Source organism: Artemia sp. Qi Xiang Cuo, chromosome 20 (assembly GCF_049724085.1).
Source record: "Artemia sp. Qi Xiang Cuo chromosome 20, ASM4972408v1, whole genome shotgun sequence".
NCBI lineage: Eukaryota > Metazoa > Arthropoda > Branchiopoda > Anostraca > Artemiidae > Artemia > Artemia sp. Qi Xiang Cuo.
Window position 1 is genome coordinate 12,462,766 of NC_142813.1, and position 21,729 is coordinate 12,484,494.

Genomic DNA, 21,729 nt, shown 5'->3' on the forward strand with positions numbered 1-21,729 from the left:
ATATAATTTTAAAATTAGAATGGCTTTCTGAAACCCTAATGATCTCCTGGAAACCATTACCTAAATTAACTGCATAGTTTCTAATTCCAAAACTAGATCAAGTCGTACTCCTTACTTCTGAGACTAAGCTTCCATGACCTCTAGTCCTGTGATGATGATAATCAGAATTAAACTTAAATCTCTAAAATATTCTGGAGATAATCTATTAAGCACCTGGTAAGTAAACACTCCCGCCTGATGGTCCCTGATCTGATGAATATTTAAAATTATAAAACTAATAAAAGATTCACGCGTATGCTCATACTGAACAAACTCACCCAGTACTCGTAGTGCCTTATTCTGAAGAATCTGAAGTCTTTTAATATTTGAAGTAAAATTAGATGCATAAATACAGCAACCATAATCAATAAAAGGATGAAAAACAGTATGATATATATTTCTTAAAAGAGTTAAAGGTAACACGTGTTTCAAACGCCGCATTACTCCAAGACCTCATGTAAGTTTAGAAGAAATCATATTTATGTGTTTCTTCCAACTCAAATTATTATCAACATAAAATCCTAAATATTTATTTTCAAAAAACCTGTGAAAGCGACAAATTATCAAATACTACGGAAGCACTATTTACAATTTTTCCTACCCTACTAAAAATCATATAATTTGTCTTAGAAGTATTAACAGCAAGGTAACTCAAGGAGGTAAACACCAAAAGGTTTTCCAGCCTTCGGTTTGCTTTATCTACTAGTTCTTCCAGTGACTGTGCAGAAATCGTCAAAGCAGTATCATCTGCAAATGCTGTAACAGTTGCTTCAGGCATGTAGAACCTCAGAGTATCTATGTATACGAGAAAGAGTAATGGACCAAGGACTGAGCCCTGAGGAACTCCACATTTTACAGGATAGACTCCGCTAACTATGTCATCTATCATTACTTTAGTTGACCTTCCATACAAGTATGATTTAAACCAATCCAAGCAAACATCTTTTATCCCCAGACTAGATAGGCGACACAGCAGCAACTCAAAATCCACAGTGTCGAAGGCTTTTTTGAAGTCAACAAAGATCGTTAAAGGAATAAGACCTTTTTCTAGAGTTCCATTGATTACATCCAGAAGATGATGAACAGCATGGCTAGTAGAATGTTTACTGCGGAATCCAAATTGGCTGTCACACAATATTCCTAGTTTATCCAAATATTCATAAAGTCTCCTGTGAATTATCTTTTCATAGATTTTAGAAAAAATAGGCAATAACGATATCGGTCGCCAATTCGATAGTTCTTGTTTCTTCCCCCTTTATACAATGGTATTACCTTTGCTAGTTTAAGACCACTAGGGAATTCGCCGGTCTGGAGTGATAGATTTATTAAGTCAGTTAGACAAGGTAATATATAAACTAGGATAGCATTTACAGCTCTAAGATTAAGCCCATCTATTCCGGCCGAATTGGACTTTAGTCCTTTAACTGTGCTCTCGATCTCCTTTGCTGTGCACTTCTCGAACGAAAAACTGCGCCCTTCACCTCGATTATCAATAAAGGACTTTAACAGATGTCTTCTAGACTTTTTAGCTACGTCTTCCTTAATACTCGCGCCTATGTTCGTGAAATATTTTCCGAATTCATCAGCCATTTCCTGTTTATCAGTGATTTCACTTCCATTCACCATCAGACTCTTTACTCCATCATTATCATTAGTCTTCCCTTTTAAAACCTCATTTATCAGTCGCCAGGTTCCTTTTGCATCACCACTTTTACCATAAAAAGCAGAAGCATAATATGCTTTTTTCTCACTGCGACGCTTATGGTTAACTTTGTTTCTGACTCGCTTAAATTCTTCAAATAAACTTGCATTTTCCGGGCTCTGTAAATGTTTTTCAAAAAGCTGGTTTCACATTTCCATTATTTCAAGCAAATCTGGGGTCACCCATGGCTTTCTTGGCTCATTTTTCTTTTTCCTCATTTTCCTCAGAGGACAAGACACCTCATATACCGGTAAGAGAATATTCATAAACCTGTCAAATGTTGTAGTTGCATTCTGCTCTTCGCTAACTTCATCCCATGCTATAGTACTGACTTGCTCTTTCAGCTTTCTCAAGTTATTATTTCTCATATCTCTATAAACTCTCTTACTTGGGTTTTTAGTCGAAGTTTTGATACTTTTTATCATACAAACAATCGGGAGGTGGTCAGAAGCAGGTTGAAGGAGAACATCACAGAATGCTTGCCTCAATAGATTTGAAGAAACAAATATGTTATCAATTAATGTTGCCGACCGAGCAGTGATACGGGAAGGAATCAGATTCACTGGGTACAAATCATGAGATAATGCAAGATTTAAAAATTCTAAATTAACACTATTTAAATTCAATAAATCAAAATTAAAATCACCCAGAATAACACACTCTGATCGATTAGACTGGGCCCTGCTTAAAAACATATCAAACTACTGAAAAAATTCCTCCGGATGAGCACCAGGGGGTCTATAAACCAGGCAAACAATTAACTTTTTACCATTATTTATTTCAATCTCAATGGAAAAATTTCAATCTTACCTTCATTCCATAAATAAAGGTCCTCCCTTTCCTCAAAATTCAATCCCTCTCTCACCAAAAATGCAAGTCCCCCGCGCCCCATTGAATGCTGCGACTTCGATATCAGTTGGTAACCTGGAAAAGCGTAGGAAGAGAGAAGACTATACAAACTCAAGAATGATTCACAAATTCCCAAAACATCAATCACACTATCAATATTACTTAAAAACGGAACAATTTCTTCAAAAGCCGACGTTATGTGGCAGTTCCATTGAGCAACACAAAAACTATACAACTCTTTTAATTTGACCAAACTCTTCAAAACGAACGTAGCGGCTAGGACGGAGTGGCTTGGTGCATTTATCAACTCTATCTTGAAAATGGAGTCCTATCTGATGTGATAAAACATCATCAACTAAGAGATAATTTTTTTCAAGCAACTCTAACCGAGGTATTGGGAGTAAACTAACCATAATAATAAAGTAAAATAAAAAGCCACGATCTTGTTTTCTTCATTAGGGATAAAACCCATACATAAACTAGAAAGAAAGGAAATAGGAATAACTGAATAATAATAAGAATAGATAAACACACATAAAGACTCAAAATTTAAACACAAAAAAAAACACATATAAAGACTCATAAATTGAATAGGAATAATTGAATAATAATAAGAACAGATAAACACACATAAAGACTCAAAATTTAAATACAAAAAAAAACACATATAGACTTAAAATTTAAATACAAAAAAAAAAAAAAAAAAAAAAAAACACAAAAAAAAACTAAAAATTTAAAAACAAAAAAAAAAAAAAAAAAAAAAAAAAAAAAAAAAAAAAAAAAAAAAAGACACTCAATCACGATCGAATATGTCATTCAGAGACCAAAGTCTACGAGCAGAAGTTGCCTTCTCTGGACGGACGTAGATCCGACCTTGGTTTGACCACACGAACTTATTGCCGTATTTTTCCCTTGCAGCATTCAACAATTCTCTTTTTTTCTTTGTTAAGTTCTCAGCCACAAAAATCTTCGTGTTCACAAGGTTTTTTTGCAAGCAAAAACTTTCACAGCTGTGTGACGGTCTTTAAACTTCACTAAAACAGGAGCAATTTTATCAGGGCGGCTGTCAACAGAGTTCAACCGAAACCTATGCACAGATATAACATCACTATCAGCAAGACCTGAGAACGCCATCTTATTGCGTATAATATTCATTGTTGCATCTTTTATTTCAACGCAGGGGATTGCTTGACACCGTTGAACAGTAGTGTATCCAGTCTCAACTCTTGGTCAGCATCATCGATCTTGGCTTCAACTCTAGCAACTCGATTTTCAAGTAATTCCAGTTGATTTTGACATATTTTCAGGTCTTTTTCAATCCTGTCAAATCTCGGAGTATATTCCAGTATTATCGCATCGTGAACTACGCCAATTATCTTTTCAATTTCAGCAGCGGATGGTGTGGTCGAGGGTGAATTTTAAGTGCTTCGTTAACTTTTTGCGCTATAGCCTGTTTCATATTTTCTTTTGTTACCGCTACATCTTTAAGAGTTCGCTCAATAAGTCCCGTAGTATCTGAGCTTGTAGCCAAATTTTTATAAACAAGCGGGCTGAGAGCGAGTTCCTCAAAAGTGCCTTTAACTCCCTTTCCAACTTTTTTCATAGCTTCGGTTTTGTTTGATTCGAAATTTTTTAAATTTTGTTCCAAAACCATTTCAACTTCATGCGATTCGTAACAAAATACTTGGTACTTGAATTGACCAGATTTATCTGCGACAGAACGAAGAATTCTGACTGGCCATAAAGGATATCTCGCAAAGCTTGCCAGGGCAAGGTCATCATCCTGAAACAAGGGCATCACGGTTTCAAAGAAAAGGCAGGAAAAAAAAAAATAAAGGCAGGAAATAGACTTATCTTTACGTGGAGCCTGCTAAGCTTTACCACCGTTTTCTGACATCCCAATTCACGAAAAGTAAATATCTAATCAGTAATTATCCAATCTCAAAAATATCCACTTCTCGCCAAAAGTCTATCACCAACAAATTAATTGGTAAACATAGGACAGGATTATACGTCACTATAATCCCAAACCAATTGTTGTTACGAAATCACTGAGTTAATTATATTTTCAAGTTTTCATTTGGCCTTGGATCATTACCTAGAGTTGCTCCAGATAAAGGGACTGATGAACTTACATTCCTCATTCTACTACCCATTGATCTAAATGACGACGAATAATGTGCTCTATCACTACTTTTTCTTTCCATTTTTGATATAAAGCAGAGAAATATTTGTATTTTCTATCTTAACAAATTGGCTCAAACTCTTACAAACATTCACTAAAGACTTGTAATTTCACAACTGTATTATTAAGAAATATCCGAGTAAGGTAGAATTTCGCCAAGAATCAAGATTTTTTTGCTTTTATTGACAAATGTAAATATTTATAAAATATACAGCCTTTTGAAAACTGCAAAATCCAAAACAAAAAGAACTGTCAATGACGTCATTTCTGCATTGATGATTGCAGTGATGGAAATTGCTTGATCAACGATGAAGTGTCGCAGCAGCTTTAATGAAGTTAGCAGCTTTATAGAATTGTTAACAATAGGCTATTTAACCATTTCCAAAAAAAGTTTAATTTGAGGCCAGCGCGGGGCCCTTTCAAAGGTGGGGCCCGATTTAACGCAATCGTTCCAACCGCCCTTTATCCGGCCCTGATGTGGACTATCTGATGATAATATTGATGGCGTAAGTTTTTAAGAAAAATACTTTTATAACTCATCATTTTGTTCAGTCGAAAAAGCATTCTTTTCAGAATGGCTTAGGAAGGCTATAAAAAAACAAGACCTATGGCATTTTACCTTATCAGTGCAGAATAGGACTAAAATATTCTTTAGTCCTTAATAGGAGTTTTATGCCCCATTTCTCTAGTTTATTTCGGTACTACTGATAGTGCTGTCAATTTGGCCCCTCTACCTACAATTAAAAACCTTTTTATATGGATATTCATAAAAAAATATATAAAATAAAACAGAAACCAACCTATTCCCGATGGATTTGGAAAAACACATTTTGAAATCTCAGCAATTCAAAATTCAAGATTTTATTTAACAAAGATTTCAGATTTTTTTTTTTTACTGTTACAGTTGTAAAGAAGAATGTTTAAAATACATTTGGTTTTCATTAAATTGCACACTTGAAGAGGAACGTGCTCTATGATTTTCAAACAGTTCATGGTAAGGAACTGTAAGTAAGGAGCGACCCGGCTCAATAGTAACAGAAACACTAAAAAACAAAATTTGGATACCAGTAGATACATCAAAAGAATCGAATTTTAATGCTGATTTCAAATATATAAGTTTTAACAAGTTTAGTCCTACCCGTCAAAAGTTACGAGTCTAAAAAAAGTTGTTTTATTTTCGAAAAAAGGGGGAACCACCTAAAAATGATAGAATATCAATGAAAATCATATTATCAGATTCAGCGTATCAGAAAACCCTATTGTATAGGTTTCAAGCTCCTATCTGCAAAAATGTGGAATTTTTTATTTTTTGCCAGAAGAAAGATCACGGATGCGTTTTTATTTGTTTGTTTGTTGTTTTTTCCCCAGGGGTAATCGTATCGATCCAGTAGTCCTAGAATATCGTGAGAGGGCTCATTTGAACGGAAATTAAAAGTTCTAGTCTTCTTTTTAAGTGATCAAAAATTTGGAGGGCAACTAGGCCCCCTCCCACACTCATTTTTTACCGAAGTCACCTGATCAAAATTTTGAGATAGCCATTCTATTCAGCATAGAATGGCTGCAAGTTATGAACTTTGCCCATGGTTTACATATAGTGTTGGTTATTGGGAAGTATACAGACGTTTTCAGGAGGGATTTCTTCTGGTGGGGGGGGAGGTCTGAGGAGGGGGTTACATGAAAGGATATGTCCATGGAGGATGTTTTCATTGGGGAAGGGGCATTTCTATGAAGGGGGCGCAGAAATTTCCGAGCATTATTTAAAAAACGATTCGAAATTAAATTTAAAAAAAACATGTTTTTTTTCAACGGAAAGTAAGGAGCAACATTAAAAATTACAGCGAAAAGAAATTATTACGTATATGAGGGGTTCACCCCCTCGTCAATACCTGGCTCTTTACGCTAAAGTTCTTTTTAGCACCTTCAAAAGAGCTAACTATTCTAATTAAACGGCCTTTGTGATTCAGGGGTTTGTGATTCGGAAAAAATTCGAACTTAAGCGTAAAGTGCGAGGTATTGACTAGTGGGCGAACCCCCTTACATACGTAATAATTTCAATTAGTTTTAAGTTTTAATGTTGCTCCTTACTTTCAGTAGAAAAAACTTGTTTTTTCATTTAATAATTATAAATTTAATTATTAAATAATATTTAATAATTATAAATGGCGACCTGAGAGAAAATTTGGCTATCCAATCATCAAACAGTTTGGACAGTTTGATATACTGTTTTGGATTTGGAAAGTCAGGAAGACAGCAGATATACTGTATGCCGGATATGTTTGCCGGAAGGCTTGAAAGGAACCCCAAAGAGACCAAACAGAGTTGGGGGAAAAGAGGTAAAGGATCAAAGGAATTCGGAAGGGATTAATGTCAGAAGGCATAAAAGGAACCTCACAGGGACCTAACGTAGATCAGAGAGTAAAACAGGATTTCAGGAACCCCAAATGGGGTAAAAAGGTCGGAAAGCAGTGAGAAAGTCGGAAGAAGCTTTAAGAATTTCAAAGGAGTTAAAGGGTACTTGAGATGACCAAGAAAGGACTAAAGTAAAGTGGACAAAGCTATCAGAATAAGCAAAATCAGAAGGGGAAAAAAAGTTTGAAGGATTTCTTTTAATTGTTTAAACAGGTTGCTCGTTTCCTGTTTTTTAATAGGACCTGCTGAAACAAAGCAGTTGGTGCAATTAACCATTTTCATTTACAATAACTTTCACTTTTCAAATTTAACTCGTGCAATTTTTATTGCGAGAATCCCTCTTTTCATAAGAAATTTATGCTTCAATTGGGTTTATTACAAAGTCAATTTTCGTAAAAATTAGCTATGGACAAGCGTGCCGATGTTGTTTTTTTCGGATGACTTATAATTTCAGAATTTCCGAGCTCAAATCAAGTCAATCGGAACAATTTGGCTTCTCCTCTGATAGCCGCTTAACCTATTATTTTAAGTCTGAAGTTGTTAAGGGGGGACGCCAGTCCAAAGCCGTTTTGGCTGATTCGAGCCCTTTTCCTGGTCGGCAAAAAGGCTCAAAGACAAAGGTATCAGATTTCACACAGACTTGAGTAAACAAACTCGAAGAGGGCGACTTCCAGGGGTTCCTTACGCTTTCAATATTAGTTAAATTTTCCCAGTACATCCAAGTTATTCACACAAGTTGTCGAATGTCCAATTCTCAAGCTAACGCTTTCAAATTATACACACCAAATAAATCATTTCAAGAGCTAAAGCTTCACTAAATCAAAGTCCAACTGACCGCTTTTGAACAAAAGGAAGCGTTAACCCCCTCAGGATAATTTATGCGCCCACATCCGTTTGATTCCAAGTATTTTAGGCTCTTTGTCGGGTGATAAGCAATTTGAAACGTTGGTATGTAAAGTATTTGAAGGGACTGCAGTCAAAGTGTGTTTTTTATAAAAATATGCTGCAACCGCTTCAACAGAATATTTTTCGCTGCATTTTTAAGTACCAATTACGACAATATTGACTGCAGCGATCTTGCAGGCAAACCCAAAATAGGTTTTTGAGTTTTTTTTGGGATTTCAGGAAAAATAGGTGTCGGCTTTAGCATTTTGTTAAATCAAAATGTTCACCTGATTCTATTCTATTAGAAAAGACTGAGACCGCCTAACTGCCTCAACTATTAATGTCAGTCAAACTCAAAACGCTTACTATGGGAGAGATAGGAAGGTCGCTTCAAGTATGGTCGCCCCTTAAGAAAAATTTTCATCCATATGAGGGGGACACTCTTGAAACACGAGGTCATAGAAGGCTTCTGAATATGCATTCCGGGCTCCGGATATCAAATCCGGAGCCCCGCCGGTGCATGCTTCGAACGCCGACAACGAGAAGCACGGTCAACTGCTGTCAAAATGTCGTAACGGTGCCGGCGCGCCGCCACTGGCCGAGATGGCGGCGTTCCGCTGACTTTGAATTAATTTGAGTTAATTCTATATTGTGTCAACCGCAATGTTGGAGCTTTTATTTTCTCGTGTGGTTAAGGTTTCCGAGTTTCCTGCTTCGAAATCAAATGCGGTTTTCAAAAATAAACTAACAAGTGCGAATACAAATAGTTTGCATAAATTCCTTGTGCTTCCATGGTGAGCTTTTATTCAACACTATTTCTGGTAACACACACATTGAATAAACAATTGCGTACTTATGCATTATACGGTAGCCTACTCACCGCTACAGCTATATACTATATGCAGGTTTCTTTCCAAACGGGTTTCATTCAACGGAGAAGTGGATCACAAAGCGTGGTTTCTCATTGAGTTTACAATATTTAAACTATTGTTTTTTTGGGATTTAGGCGGGGGAGGGTACCTAGGTTAGGTTACGTATTTAATATATGCTATGCTTTGCCCTCCATCCTCCTAATGTGCAAATATACAGCCCAAATGTGTTTCTAAACTATTATATATTCATCCTATTTCATTTTATTTCATTAGCATTAACCAAACTTAACTTCTGTCGTGGCTACCTTATAATACATAAGTACCGAAAATTGTCTCTCAAACAGACACCGAATTAAATTCCAGGTAGGAAGTTGGGATTTAAGGACCTCTCTATCTCAAGAAAACTTAGTCAAACAGTTCGTGGTAAGGAACAGTAAGTAAGGAGCGACCCGGCTCAATGGTAACCGAAACTGTAGAAAACGGAATTTTTATACCAATAGATACATCAAAAGAATCAAATTTTAATGCTGATTTCAAATATCTAAGTTTCATCAAGTTTAGTCCTACCTCCAGTTACACGCCTGAGAAAATTTGGCTGATTTTAGAAAAAAGGGGGAAAGACCCCCTAAAAGCTATAAAAACTTAATGAAAATCAAACCATCATATTCAGCGTATCGGAGAACCCTACTGCCGAGGTTTCAAGCTCCTATCTACAAAAGTGTGGAATTTTGCATTTTTTGCCAGAAGAAAGATCACGGATGCGTGTTTTTTTGTTGTTTTTTTTGGTTTTTTTTCCCACGGGTGATCGTATCGACCCAGTGATCCTAGAATATCGTAGGAGGGCTCATTCGAAGGGAAATTAAAAGTTCTAGTGCTCTTTTTAAGTGACCAAAAAATGGAGGGCAACTAGGCCCCCTACCACGCTCATTTTTTCCCAAAGTCACCCGATCAAAATTTTGAGATAGCCATTTTTTTCAGCATGGTCGAAAATATGATAACTATGTCTTTTAGGAATTAATCCCCCGAAGAAATAATAATCCCCGAGGAAATAATTCGGGGGACTTAATCCCCCGAAGTCCCCGGGGGGAGGGCTGAAAGTTATGAACTTTACCCAATGTTAAAATATAGTATTGGTTATTGGGAAGTATTCAGAAATTTTTAGGGAGATTTTTTCTGGTAGTGGGGGGGGGGAGGGATGAGGAGTGGGACGGGGTTATGTGGAAGGATCTTTCTATGAAAGAAGTTTTCATGGGGGAAGGGACATTACTATGAAGGGGGCGCCGCATTTCCCAGCATTATTTATAAAAATTTATGAATATAGAAGTTCGTTACGTAAGTTAATTCGTAAGTTACGTATATTTATCAGAGGCAACGCTGTAGCGTTGCCTATAGTAAAGACCAAACGGCTCCAATGTTTTATTATTTATTATTTATTTATCTTTTTTTCCCAGAGGCTCTTCATAAGGAAGGGGTCGTCGTAGAAGCTTTAAAGGGGGCTCATTCGATTGGACATCGAGAGTTCTAGTGCCCTTTTTAATAGTCGTAAGTGATTGGTGGGCAACTAGCCCCCCCCCCGCCCACCATTCCCCCAAACACATCCAATCAAAACTTTGAGATAGCCATTTTGTTCAGCATAGTTGATTTTCACAGAGAAAATATATTTTTGAGGAGGACACTCCCCCACAACCCCCAGGGCAAGGGTTTTAAGCTCTTCCCCGGGGGCATTTAAGGTTTTTATAGAAGGCGTTGTCGTAGAAACTTCAAAAGAGGCTTATTCGATTGGAAATGAAAGGGCTAGTGCCCTTTTTCATAGTCGAGAGTGATTGGAGTGTCCCTAGCGCCCCCTCCCCCCCCCACGCCCATTATTTCCCAAACACATCCACTCAAAATTTTCAGATAGCCATTTTGTTCAGCGTAGTTGATTTCCAGATAGAAAATATATTTTTGAGGAGGACAATCCCCCAAAACCCTCAGGGCAAGGGTTTTAAGTTATGCCCTGGGGGCATATAAGGTTTTTATAGAAGGTGCTGTCATAGAAACTTCAAAAAAGGCTCATTCAATTGGAAATTAAAGGGCTAGTGCCCTTTTCAATAGTCAAAAACGATTGGCGGAGAACTAGCCCCCCCCCCCCTACGCCCATCATTTCCACAAACACATCCAATCAAAATTTTCAGATAGCCATTTTTCAGATAGCCGTAGTTGATTTCCAAATAGAAAATATGTTTTTGAGGAGGACACTCCCCCACAACCCTCAGGGCAAGGGTTTTAAGTTATGCCCTGTGTGCATATAAGGTTTTTATAGAAGGCGTTGTCGTAGAAACTTCAAAACAGACTCATTCGATTGAAAATTAAAGGGCTAGTGCCCTTTTAATAGTCGAAAGTGATTGGAGTGTAACTAGCCCCCCCCCCCCCCCCACGACCATCATTTCCCCAAACACATCCAATCAAAATTTTCAGATATCCATTTTGTTCATCGTAGTTGATTTCCAGATAGAAAATATATTTTTGAGGAGGACACTCCCCCACAACCCTCAGGGCAAGGGTTATAAGTTATGTTCTGGGGGCATATAAGGTTTTTATAGAAAGCGTTGTCGTAGAAACTTCAAAACAGGCTCATTCGATTGAAAATTAAAGGGCTAGTGCCCTTTTTAATAGTCGAAAGTGATTGGAGTGCAACTAGCCCCCCTCCCCCACCCCCAGCATTTCCCCAAACACATCCAATCAGAATTTTGAGATAGCCATTTTGCTCAGCGTAGTTGATTTCCCGATAGAAAATATGTTTTTGAGGAGGACACTCCCCCAGAACCTTCAGGGCAAGGGTTTTCAGTTATGCCCTGGGGGCATATAAGGTTTTTATAGAATGATTTGTCGAAGAAACTTCAAAACAGGTTCATTTGATTGTAAACTACAAGGGCTATTTCCCTTTTTCAAAGTCGAAAGTGATTAGAGGGCCACTAGCCCCCCCCCCCACGCCTATCATTCCGCCAATCACATCAAGCAAAATTTTGAGATAGCCATTTTGTTGAGCGTAGTTGATTTCCAGATAGAAAATATTTTTTTGAGGAGGACAAGCCCCCAAAACCTTCAGGGCAAGGGTTTTAAGTTATGCCCTGGGGGCATATAAGGTTTTTATAGAAGGTGTTGTCGTAGAAACTTCAAAAAAGGCTCATTCGATTGGAAATTAAAGAGCTAGTGCCCTTTTTAATACTCGAAAGTTATTGGAGTGTAACTAGCCCCCCTCCCCCCCACGCCCATTATTTCCCAAACACATCCACTCAAAATTTTCAGATAGCCATTTTGTTCAGCGTAGTTGATTTCCAAATAGAAAAAATAATTTGAGGGGGACACTCCCACACAACCCTCAGTGCAAGGTTTTTAAGTTATGCCCCGGGGGCATACAAGGTTTTTATAGAGGGCGTTGCCGTAGAAACTTCGAAACAGGTTCATTAGATTGGAAATTAAAGGGCTAGTGCCCTTTTTACTAGTCGAAAATGATTGGAGGAGAACTAGCCCCCCTTACGCCCATCATTCCCCCAAACACATCCAATCAAAATTTTGGGATAGCCATTTTGTTCAGCGTAGTTGATTTCCAGATAGAAAATATATTTTTGAGGAGGATACTCCCCCACAACCCTCAGGGCAAGGGTTTTAAGTTATGCCCTGGTGTCATATAAGGTTTTTATAGAAGGCGTTGTCGTAGAAACTTAAAAACATGCTCATTCGATTGGAAATTAAAGGGCTAGTGCCTTTTTTAATAGTCAAAAGTGATTGGAGTGTAACTAGCCCCCTCCCCCTACTCCCATCATTTCCCCAAACACATCCAATCAAAATTTTCATATAGCAATTTTGTTCAGCGTAGTTGATTTCCAGATAGAAAATATGTTTTTGAGAAGGACTATCCACCACAACCATCAGGGCAAGGGTTTTAAGTTATACCCTGGGGGCATATAAGGTTTTTTATTGAAGGCGTTGTATTAGAAACCTCAAAACCGCCTCATTTGATTGGAAATAAAAGGACCAGTGCCCTTTTTAATAGTTGTAAGTGATTGGAGTGCAACTAGCCCCCCTCCTCCACGCCCATCATTTCCCCAAACACATACAATCAAAATTTTGAGATAGCTATTTTGTTCAGCATAGTTGATTTTCAGATAGAAAACATGGTTTTGAGGAGGACAATCCCCCCAAACCCTCAGGGCAAGGGTTTTAAGTTATTCCTTGGGGGCATATAAGGTTTTTATAGAAGGCGTTGTCATAAAACTTCAAAACAGCTTCATTTGATTGTAAATTCAAAGGGCTAGTGCCATTTTCAATAGTCGAACGGGATTGGAGGGCAACTAGCCCCCCCCCCTACGCCCCTCAGTCCCCCCAAAACATCCAATAAAAATTTTGAGATAACCCTTTATGTTCAGCGTAGTTTATTTCCGGATTGAAAATATATTTTTGAGGAGGACACTCCCCCACAACCCTCAGAGCAAGGGTTTTAAGTTATACCCTGGGGGGCATATAAGGTGTTTATAGAAGGCGTTGTCGTATAAACTTCAAAACAGGCTCATTCGATTGAAAATTAAAGGTCTAGTGCCCTTTTTAATAGTCGAAAGTGATTGGAGGGCAACTAGCCCCCCTCCCCCTCGCCTATCATTTCCCCAAACACATCCAATCAAACTTTTGAGATAGCCATTTTGCTCAGCATAGTTGATTTCCAGATAGAAAATATGTTTTTGAGGAGGACACTTCCCCACAACCTTCAGGGCAAGAGTTTTAAGTTATGCCCTAGGGGCATATAAGGTTTTTATAGAAAGCTATGTCGTAGAAACTTCAAAACAGTAACATTCGATTGGAAATTCAAAGGGCTAGTACTCTTTTCCATAGTCGAAATTGATTGGAAGTTACCTAGCCCCCCTCAACGCCCATCATTCCCCCAAACGCATAAAGGCACAGTTGTGAGGCATTTCTTTCATGCAACGTAGTTTTTTTCATGATATAAAACGTGTTTTTGAGAAGGACACTCCCCCAAATCCGTCAGGGCAAGGGTTTTAAGGTATGCCCTGGGGGCATAAAAGGTTTTCATAGAAGACGGTGTCGTATTTGAAATTCCAAGGGCTAGTGCCCTTTTTAATAGTCGAAAGTGTTTGGAGGGCAACTAACCCCCCCCCCCCCCCCCGCACGCCCATCTTTTCCCACAACACATCTAATCAAAATTTTGAGATAGTCTTTTTGTTCTGCGTAGTTGATTTCCAAATAGAAAATATGCTTTTGAGTACGACACTCCCCTACAACCCTCAAGGCAAGGGTTTAAAGTTATTCCCTGGGGGCATCTAAGGTTTTTATAGAAGTAATAGTCGAAAGTGATTTGTAATAGTCGAAAGTGATTTGACGGCAACTAACCCCCCTCTCATGCCCACCTTTTCCCCAAACACATTCAATCAAAATTTTACGACAGCCATTCTATTAAACGTAGTTTTAAGTTCTGGAAATTAGGTCTTTGAGGATTACAACTCCCCCAAAGCCCTCAGGGCAAGGGTTGTAATTTAAGGATTCTTCGTATCATTCGTATTATTGCTTATGGAAGCGATGCTCGCATAAACTTTAGAAAGGGCTCATTTGATTGAAAATTGAAAATTCTTCTTCACTTTTTAATAGCCAAAAGAAATGGGATTGCGACTAGCCTCCCTCTCTCCTCTACGCCCTAAATGCATTAGATAAAAATTTTGAGATAGATATTTTGTTAAAATAGGTAAAAGTTCTGATAACAAAGAAAAACTCCGGTGTCGACACAGCCCACCAGGGCCCAGGGGTAGGCGTTGTAAGTTATGCCGTGGGGCATAACTTATTAAGGAGGGCTTATAACTTATGGGAAGGGGTTTTATATGGGAAGGACACATAGGAAATCTATTATAATTATCCAATTATAAGGTTAAAATACATACTCTGTGATAGATGCAAATTTGTTTTGGCACACAAATTCCTATTAAGGTCAATTCCAAACAGTCGTGATCCCTTTTTGTCAGCAAGTGAAATGGTCTAAACCCCTTTATTGGAGCTATTTTTCCAATCCATTCCTTGTTGTCAATCGCTGTCCACAAGTTATGCAAGCTGTCTATTGTTCATATATAAGGTTTTTATCAAAGAGGTAATCGTATAGACTTTGAAAAAAGTCTCATTCAATTTAAATTGAAAGTTCTAGATCCGTTTTTTAAAGTCAAGAATAATTGGACCTTAAGCCACCCCCTCCCTAGGCCATAAAAACTTGAAAATGTTTGCGATAAAAAACGAACAAAAATTAATTTAAAAAAACTTTCCGAAAAATAAGTTTTTCAAAGAAAAGTAAAGGCCATTTTAAACTTAAGCTCAGGAGATAAAAATACCTGTGAAAATTCAAACTCAAAATTACCAGAAATTACTATTAAAGAATAAATGAAACCCAAAACGTACAGAAATTAAATAAACAATCATAGCAAAAAACATACAACAAGTAATAATATAATGAATAAATACATCTTAAAGCGAGTAATGCTTAGATTGAATATGAAAATCAAGCTTAAAACGAAAAAAAATATTTTGCTATTAAAGTATAAATGAAACTTAAAACGAACAGAAATTAAATAAACAGTCAATGCGAACAAACATACAATACATAGTAATGTAAATGAATAAATAAATCTTAAAACGAGTGAAACTTAAATTGAATATACAAATCAAGTTTGGATCGAATAAATAACTACAAACAAGAGTTTGGGTATCGTCTCACTTTAGAAGCCTAAAACCTACTGCGTCATTGGCGCTTTACTGAAAACGAATTATATTACAAATGTTTTCTTTTGTACTTAATATTGAAAATAAATATTAAAAATACAGTAAAATTTTGAACTGATGAGCTTTTAGCAATTAATATCGTTATGCATCAAATATTCAGTTTAATTTATTAGTTCTTTTCAAGAATGAGTCAAACTCAAAACGACCAGAAATTACTATTAAAGAATAAATGAAACCCAAAACGTACAGAAATTAAATAAACAATCATAGCAAAAAACATACAACAAGTAAAAATATAAATGAATATATAGATCTTAAAGCGAGTAATGCTTAGATTGAATATGAAAATCAAGCTTAAAACGAAAAAACATATTTTGCTATTAAAGTCTAAATGAACCATAAAACACACAGAAATTAAATCAACAATCAATACGAACAATCATACAAAGTATATTAATGTAAACGTATAAATAAACCTTATAACGAGTGAAACTTAAAATGAAAATACAAATCAAGTTGGAATCGAATAAAACTAACTACAAACAAGAGTTTGGTATCGTCTCACTGCAGAAGCCTAAAACCTACTGCGTCATTGGCGCTTTACTGAAAACGAATTATATTACAAATGTAGCCTTTTCTACTTAATATTGAAAATAAATATTAAAATTACAGTAAAATTTTGAACTGACGAGCTTTCAGCAATTGATATGATTATGCCTCAAATATTCAGTTTAATTTATTAGTTCTTTTCAAGACTGGTTAAGACAAATATAGTTTCACTACAAGCAAAATTTGGATACAGCCCCCTTCTTTAACTGTAAAAACCTAAAGCCTTATTCGTCATTGGTGCTTCACTGAAAACGAATTACTCGTATATTACAAATTTATTATTTTCCACTTCTTAGAGCATTGAAAATGAAAATAAAAATTACAGTGAAAAAAAAATCTTGAACTGATGGATCTTTCAACAATTAATATCATTATATCTAATATTCAATTTGATTTTGTTTATACTTTCCAAGACTGTTCAAGACTCATATAGTTTTGCCATTTTTTTTAACTCTGCCATTTTTTGTATTTGAGGCATTTCTATTTGAGTGGAAAACTGCACCTCAAACTTTGTGGAACATGCATTTTCTTGCATGAAACACCAAAATATAATAAAATGTCAAGTTTCGGAGTGTTCCAGCACTCGCAAGCAAGTGCCATTGGTATTTTTGAATCCGCATGGCCAATTTCGGGGGTGGAGGGTAGGCTAATTCTCGTAGCAGCCCCATTCCGTCGTTGTATGGTTCACAATTTCAACACCTGGCGTCCGGACTATCATATAACCACAGTTTATAGAATTATCCAGTAAGTTTATCGCAGATCATTTCTGGTCTTCATTCTCGGTGCGAACAAAAAGCTCTTCCCACTTATTCATGGAATAGCGGGTTAGTCTGTATGCGTCAATCAATGAGAGATGGTTCGAAATTGTATCATTCATAATTGTGAAAGCAGAAAAAAACTTGGTGAGCCAGCCAAGTGGTTTGCGAGTGTCCCATCTCACTTTTATGACTTAATTTATCTTCCAATTATGACTTGATCTATTTTTTAAAAACAGTGGACTCAACTTATTGGCCTATGTAGGATTTTTATAAAAAAGGGGGCGGGGGGTTGATGAAAATATATATATATATATATATATATATATATATATATATATATATATATATATATATATATATATATATATATATATATATATATATATATATATATATATATATATATATATATATATATATATATATATATATATATATATATATATATAAAATTAGTTCAGCTGTTTATAGGAATTACAAGTAGGTTTCGAAGTCTCGAGTTGGTTTTAAAGGCATTTTGAGAAAGTTTCTGCCAAAATACGTGTTCCAGGGTAATTGGACCGCTAACGGCAGATCAAATGAGAGGAGCTGTTTGTACGCGCCTATATATGCATATATATATATATATATATATATATATATATATATATATATATATATATATATATATATATATATATATATATTTATAAACTGTATATATACTAACTGGAAGATTATTCTATAATAGGAGCTTTTCTAGCGTAAAGCCCCGTAAAATTTTGGATCTGCCACTAAAATGTGTGATGTCCTTCAATTTTCTGAAAATTCCCCAAGAATTTTACAAAAAACACTTCTTAACAAATGTTTGGTATTTTCTTGGATAGGGCTATTGTGGCAATTTTTACAACAGCAAACAATAATTAGAACCCAAGTCCTAAAATTGGTCTCCATCAGGAACCCTTATCGCTATCTAAATTCACAAAGTGCAAAGATTTTCAAACAGAGGTGTTTGTTGTTTAAAGTTCAGGAAAGGTATGTCCATTTCATACGAAAACATTGATTGAAAACGAAAGTAGTCTTATCTAGAAAATAAATATCGTATAAAATAAACATCACGACGTAAAAAAAAAAGATAAACCCTCCAGTGGCGGATCCAGAGGGGGGGGGCGAGGGGTACCCCCCTATAGTAGTCTAAAGTAGCTTAATTTACCTAATTAACGCAAGTTTGCATTAATTAAACTTGCTCCTAACGTAAGTTTATCGGATCAATCTATTTTGTGCCCCCCCTAAAAAATCCTGGATCCGCCCCTGAAGCCAACACACCTATTCCACCAGCTATTAGAAAAAAAAATCCTTATTTTCACAAATTTCATAAACCCCCCGCCCCCTTTTTTATAAAATCCTACATAGGCCAAACAGTTGAGTCCACTGTTTGTAAATAATAGATTAATTAATAATATTTATATAAATTAATTAATACCTGTGAGATGGGACACTTGCAAACCACTTGGCTGGCTCACCAAGTTTTTTTTCTGCTCCTATCTGCAAAAATAGTGAATTTTGAATTTTTTTTTTTTTGCCAGAAGAAAGATCACAGATGCGTGTTTATTTGTATTTTTTTTTTCAGGTGTGATCGTATCAACCTAGTAGTCTTAGAATTTCCATGGACTTCCTAGAAGTGCACCATGGACTTCATATTATTTTTCACTTGTTTCTGTACTCTTCACTACAATATAATAATTTCTAACTAAAATGAGTTTCAACTAGTCCTGATATTCCTCAAATATCTTCTTTATAAATGTTCTCTTCTTTTGGCTGAACGAACATATGTAAAATCTTCACCAAAGTTCTAAGATCACAAGCACTCAACCCACCGGCCCATACTATAGCTAAAGTTGATCTGAAATAGAAAACTTGATACCATTCGCAAAAAAAAAGTCTATTTACTTTCTTTGATAGCTTGGATACACTTACGCTATTTTGATTTGGAATATGCTCTGAATATTCTAAGATACTAGCTTAACAAGTGGCTAGACCAATAACTGCGTAATATATAAAATGAATCACGTAGAAAAGGGTACTTATGCATTATGCGGGCACCGCTATATACTCAAGTTTGGTTTATGCTAATGAAATAAAATAGGATGAATATATAATAGTTTAGAAACAAATTTGGGCTATATATTTGCACATTAGGGGTGGGGTGGGGGTGAAGCATAGCATATATTAAATACGCAACCTAACCCAACCTAGGTACCTTTCCCCTCCCTAAGCCCCCAAAAAACAATCGTTTAAATATTGTAAATTCCATGAGAAACAACGTTTTGCAATAATTTTAGGTCGTGCAAATAGCCGTTTTACGGGTTTTATGGGGTGACTGTAGCATTTCCCGTTTGACATTCCACATACAGTATATAGCGGTGCCCGCATAATGTATAAGTACCTATAAAAGATACCAAGTCTATTGAAGATCCATTTAGACTTTTACTGTAAGCGTGATAAATGTGAATGAATTTTTACGGGGAATGTAGACAATTAGATTTCCTGAAATTTACGAAGCAATTATTTGACAAAAATGTTAGATGAAATCCCTTTATTTCTAAATTTTGTTACTATAGCTGATTGTAAAAAAATGGAGGTTATTCAAGAATGGGCAGGAGATACTAGTATAATCAGACTTCTTTCTATAGAGTGGGGGAATAATTTCAAAGCAGTGTTGTCTCAAAGGTTTCTTATCTCCAAATACTTTATCAATTTCTTCAAATGTCAGTTCTCGCTGAAATGATTCACATTCAAAATCTATGTAATTTTTATTACATTTTATTGAATAGTCCCTTTCTTATGGGTCGCAATAATCCTGTAATAAATGTCAGTTTGCTCATTTGCTTGCACAATTCTACGTAATATAAGAGTACTCAGAATAAGAACCGAATATATGTATCCCTACATCTTTTCAGACGCCCCCTGAGCAAAAATTTTAGTTCATATTCTGGATTACGAATCAAGTGTGGATATTTGGATCGCCTAAAGTTCTGTAAATTGAAAAAGGGGGTATTACTTTTACATTCTATGATAAATAGTTCATCTATAGACACATTCTTCTTCACCCAAATGGCTTTAACACCAAAAAGCTACATATGTTGGCAGATTCCTCCTATACACTCTTTTACCTTACCAGTTTTATTTAATGGTCTTATAACTATATCGTAAAAACGGTTTTCATTAATGAATTTCAAATTTGGAGAACATCGGTTTCTTTCACAGTCAAAAAGGATATACCTTTACTTCATAGTGATAACAATCAATTTCTCTTTAATTCTCATTCAAAAATAAAATACAGCCGCGAAAATAACGCTCAAAGAAGATTTTTTTAAACCCAATGTTTTCACAGTCAATCACCCAATAATCTTCTTTGAAACGTTCCACGAATCTGAATGTTTAACACACAATAAGATTAAAAACACATACTTTTAATCTAGTCTATAAAACCACAAATATACCATATTCTTTCTTAACTTGATTAGAAATACCACAAGAAAAAGACTCGAAAAAATAAGTGCGGTAACTCAGAGCCAAATCTAGAGGGAAGGAGGGAATGTAAATTTGGTCACCATCCCCCCTTCTGCACCATCAACATTGTAAATATTAAAATTTTGTTTAGAGTGGACCACAAGTAAACCCTATTATTTCTTAACTGGATTAGAATTAACCACAAGGAGAAGATTCGAAGAAATCAGTGTGGCAACTCAGAGCCGTATCTAGGTTTATCATCGAGAAGGAGGAGAGACAACGTAAATTTTGCCGCTCCCTGCCACACCATCAATATTGTAAATACTAAAATTTTTGTTTAGAGTGAATTATGAACGAGGACGTTCAATAAGTTCGTAGAACGGAACACTTAGAAATGACGAAATAAGTTCTAACCCTGCATGCATGCTTATCTAGGTAAATGATATTCACAGCCTGAAAACTGTTCATTTTGCTTTGTCCTTTCAGATATAAGAACACTCCAAAGTCATTGAATCACTGCAGAAATGAATTTGTCACTGATCGAGTACAGAGCTGTGATCAAATTCCTTATCAAAGAAGGTTCTTCGGCTAGAGAAATCACACATCGGTTGGCCAAGGTGTACCAGCAAGATGCTCCCAAGTATTCCACTGTCGCCAAATCGGCCGCAAAGTTCAAGTGGGGCCGTCAATCCCTGGAAGACGACCCAAGGTCTGGTCGACCTTTGGAAGTGACGACCACGGAGGTCATCCGGCGTGTGGAAGACCTTGTCATGGCTGATCGTCTTTTAAAGGTCAAAGAAGTTGCAATCGAAGTTGGCATTTCTGAAGGGAGCGTTTTCAACATTCTTCACGACCATCCTTATCTTTCCAAAGTGTCTGCCAGATGGTTGCCTCGAAATCTTCAAGTGCAAGATCAACAGCAGCGGATGCAGCTCAGTTCATAACTTCTCAAGCTCTATAGGAGAGACCCAGAAGACTTCAATTTGCAACTTTTAACTGGAGACGAGACCTGGGTGCACCACTGGGACCATGAGAGCAAGATCACCTCCAAGCAGCTGAAACACAGTGACTCGCCACCTCCAAGGAAGTTTCGGACCCAGTCCTCTGCAGGTAAGGTGATGGCATCAGTCTTCTGGGATTCGAAAGGTCTCCTGCTAATCGACTACTTGCCCAGAA

The 21,729-nt window shown here is 36.4% G+C and overlaps 1 protein-coding gene across 1 annotated transcript; it reads left to right on the forward strand.

The window, feature by feature from the left end:
- Positions 1-21,077: 21,077 nt before the first annotated feature.
- Positions 21,078-21,497, forward strand: LOC148939877 (protein GVQW3-like). The gene has a single exon (XM_089106021.1). It carries the CDS (start codon positions 21,078-21,080, stop codon positions 21,495-21,497), a length of 420 nt encoding a protein of 139 aa, XP_088962147.1.
- Positions 21,498-21,729: the final 232 nt, after the last annotated feature.

Bases quoted from the DNA above. Each gene is read 5' to 3' on its own strand.
- LOC148939877 (XM_089106021.1), top strand. From the start codon at position 21,078: ATGAATTTGTCACTGATCGAGTACAGAGCTGTGATCAAATTCCTTATC.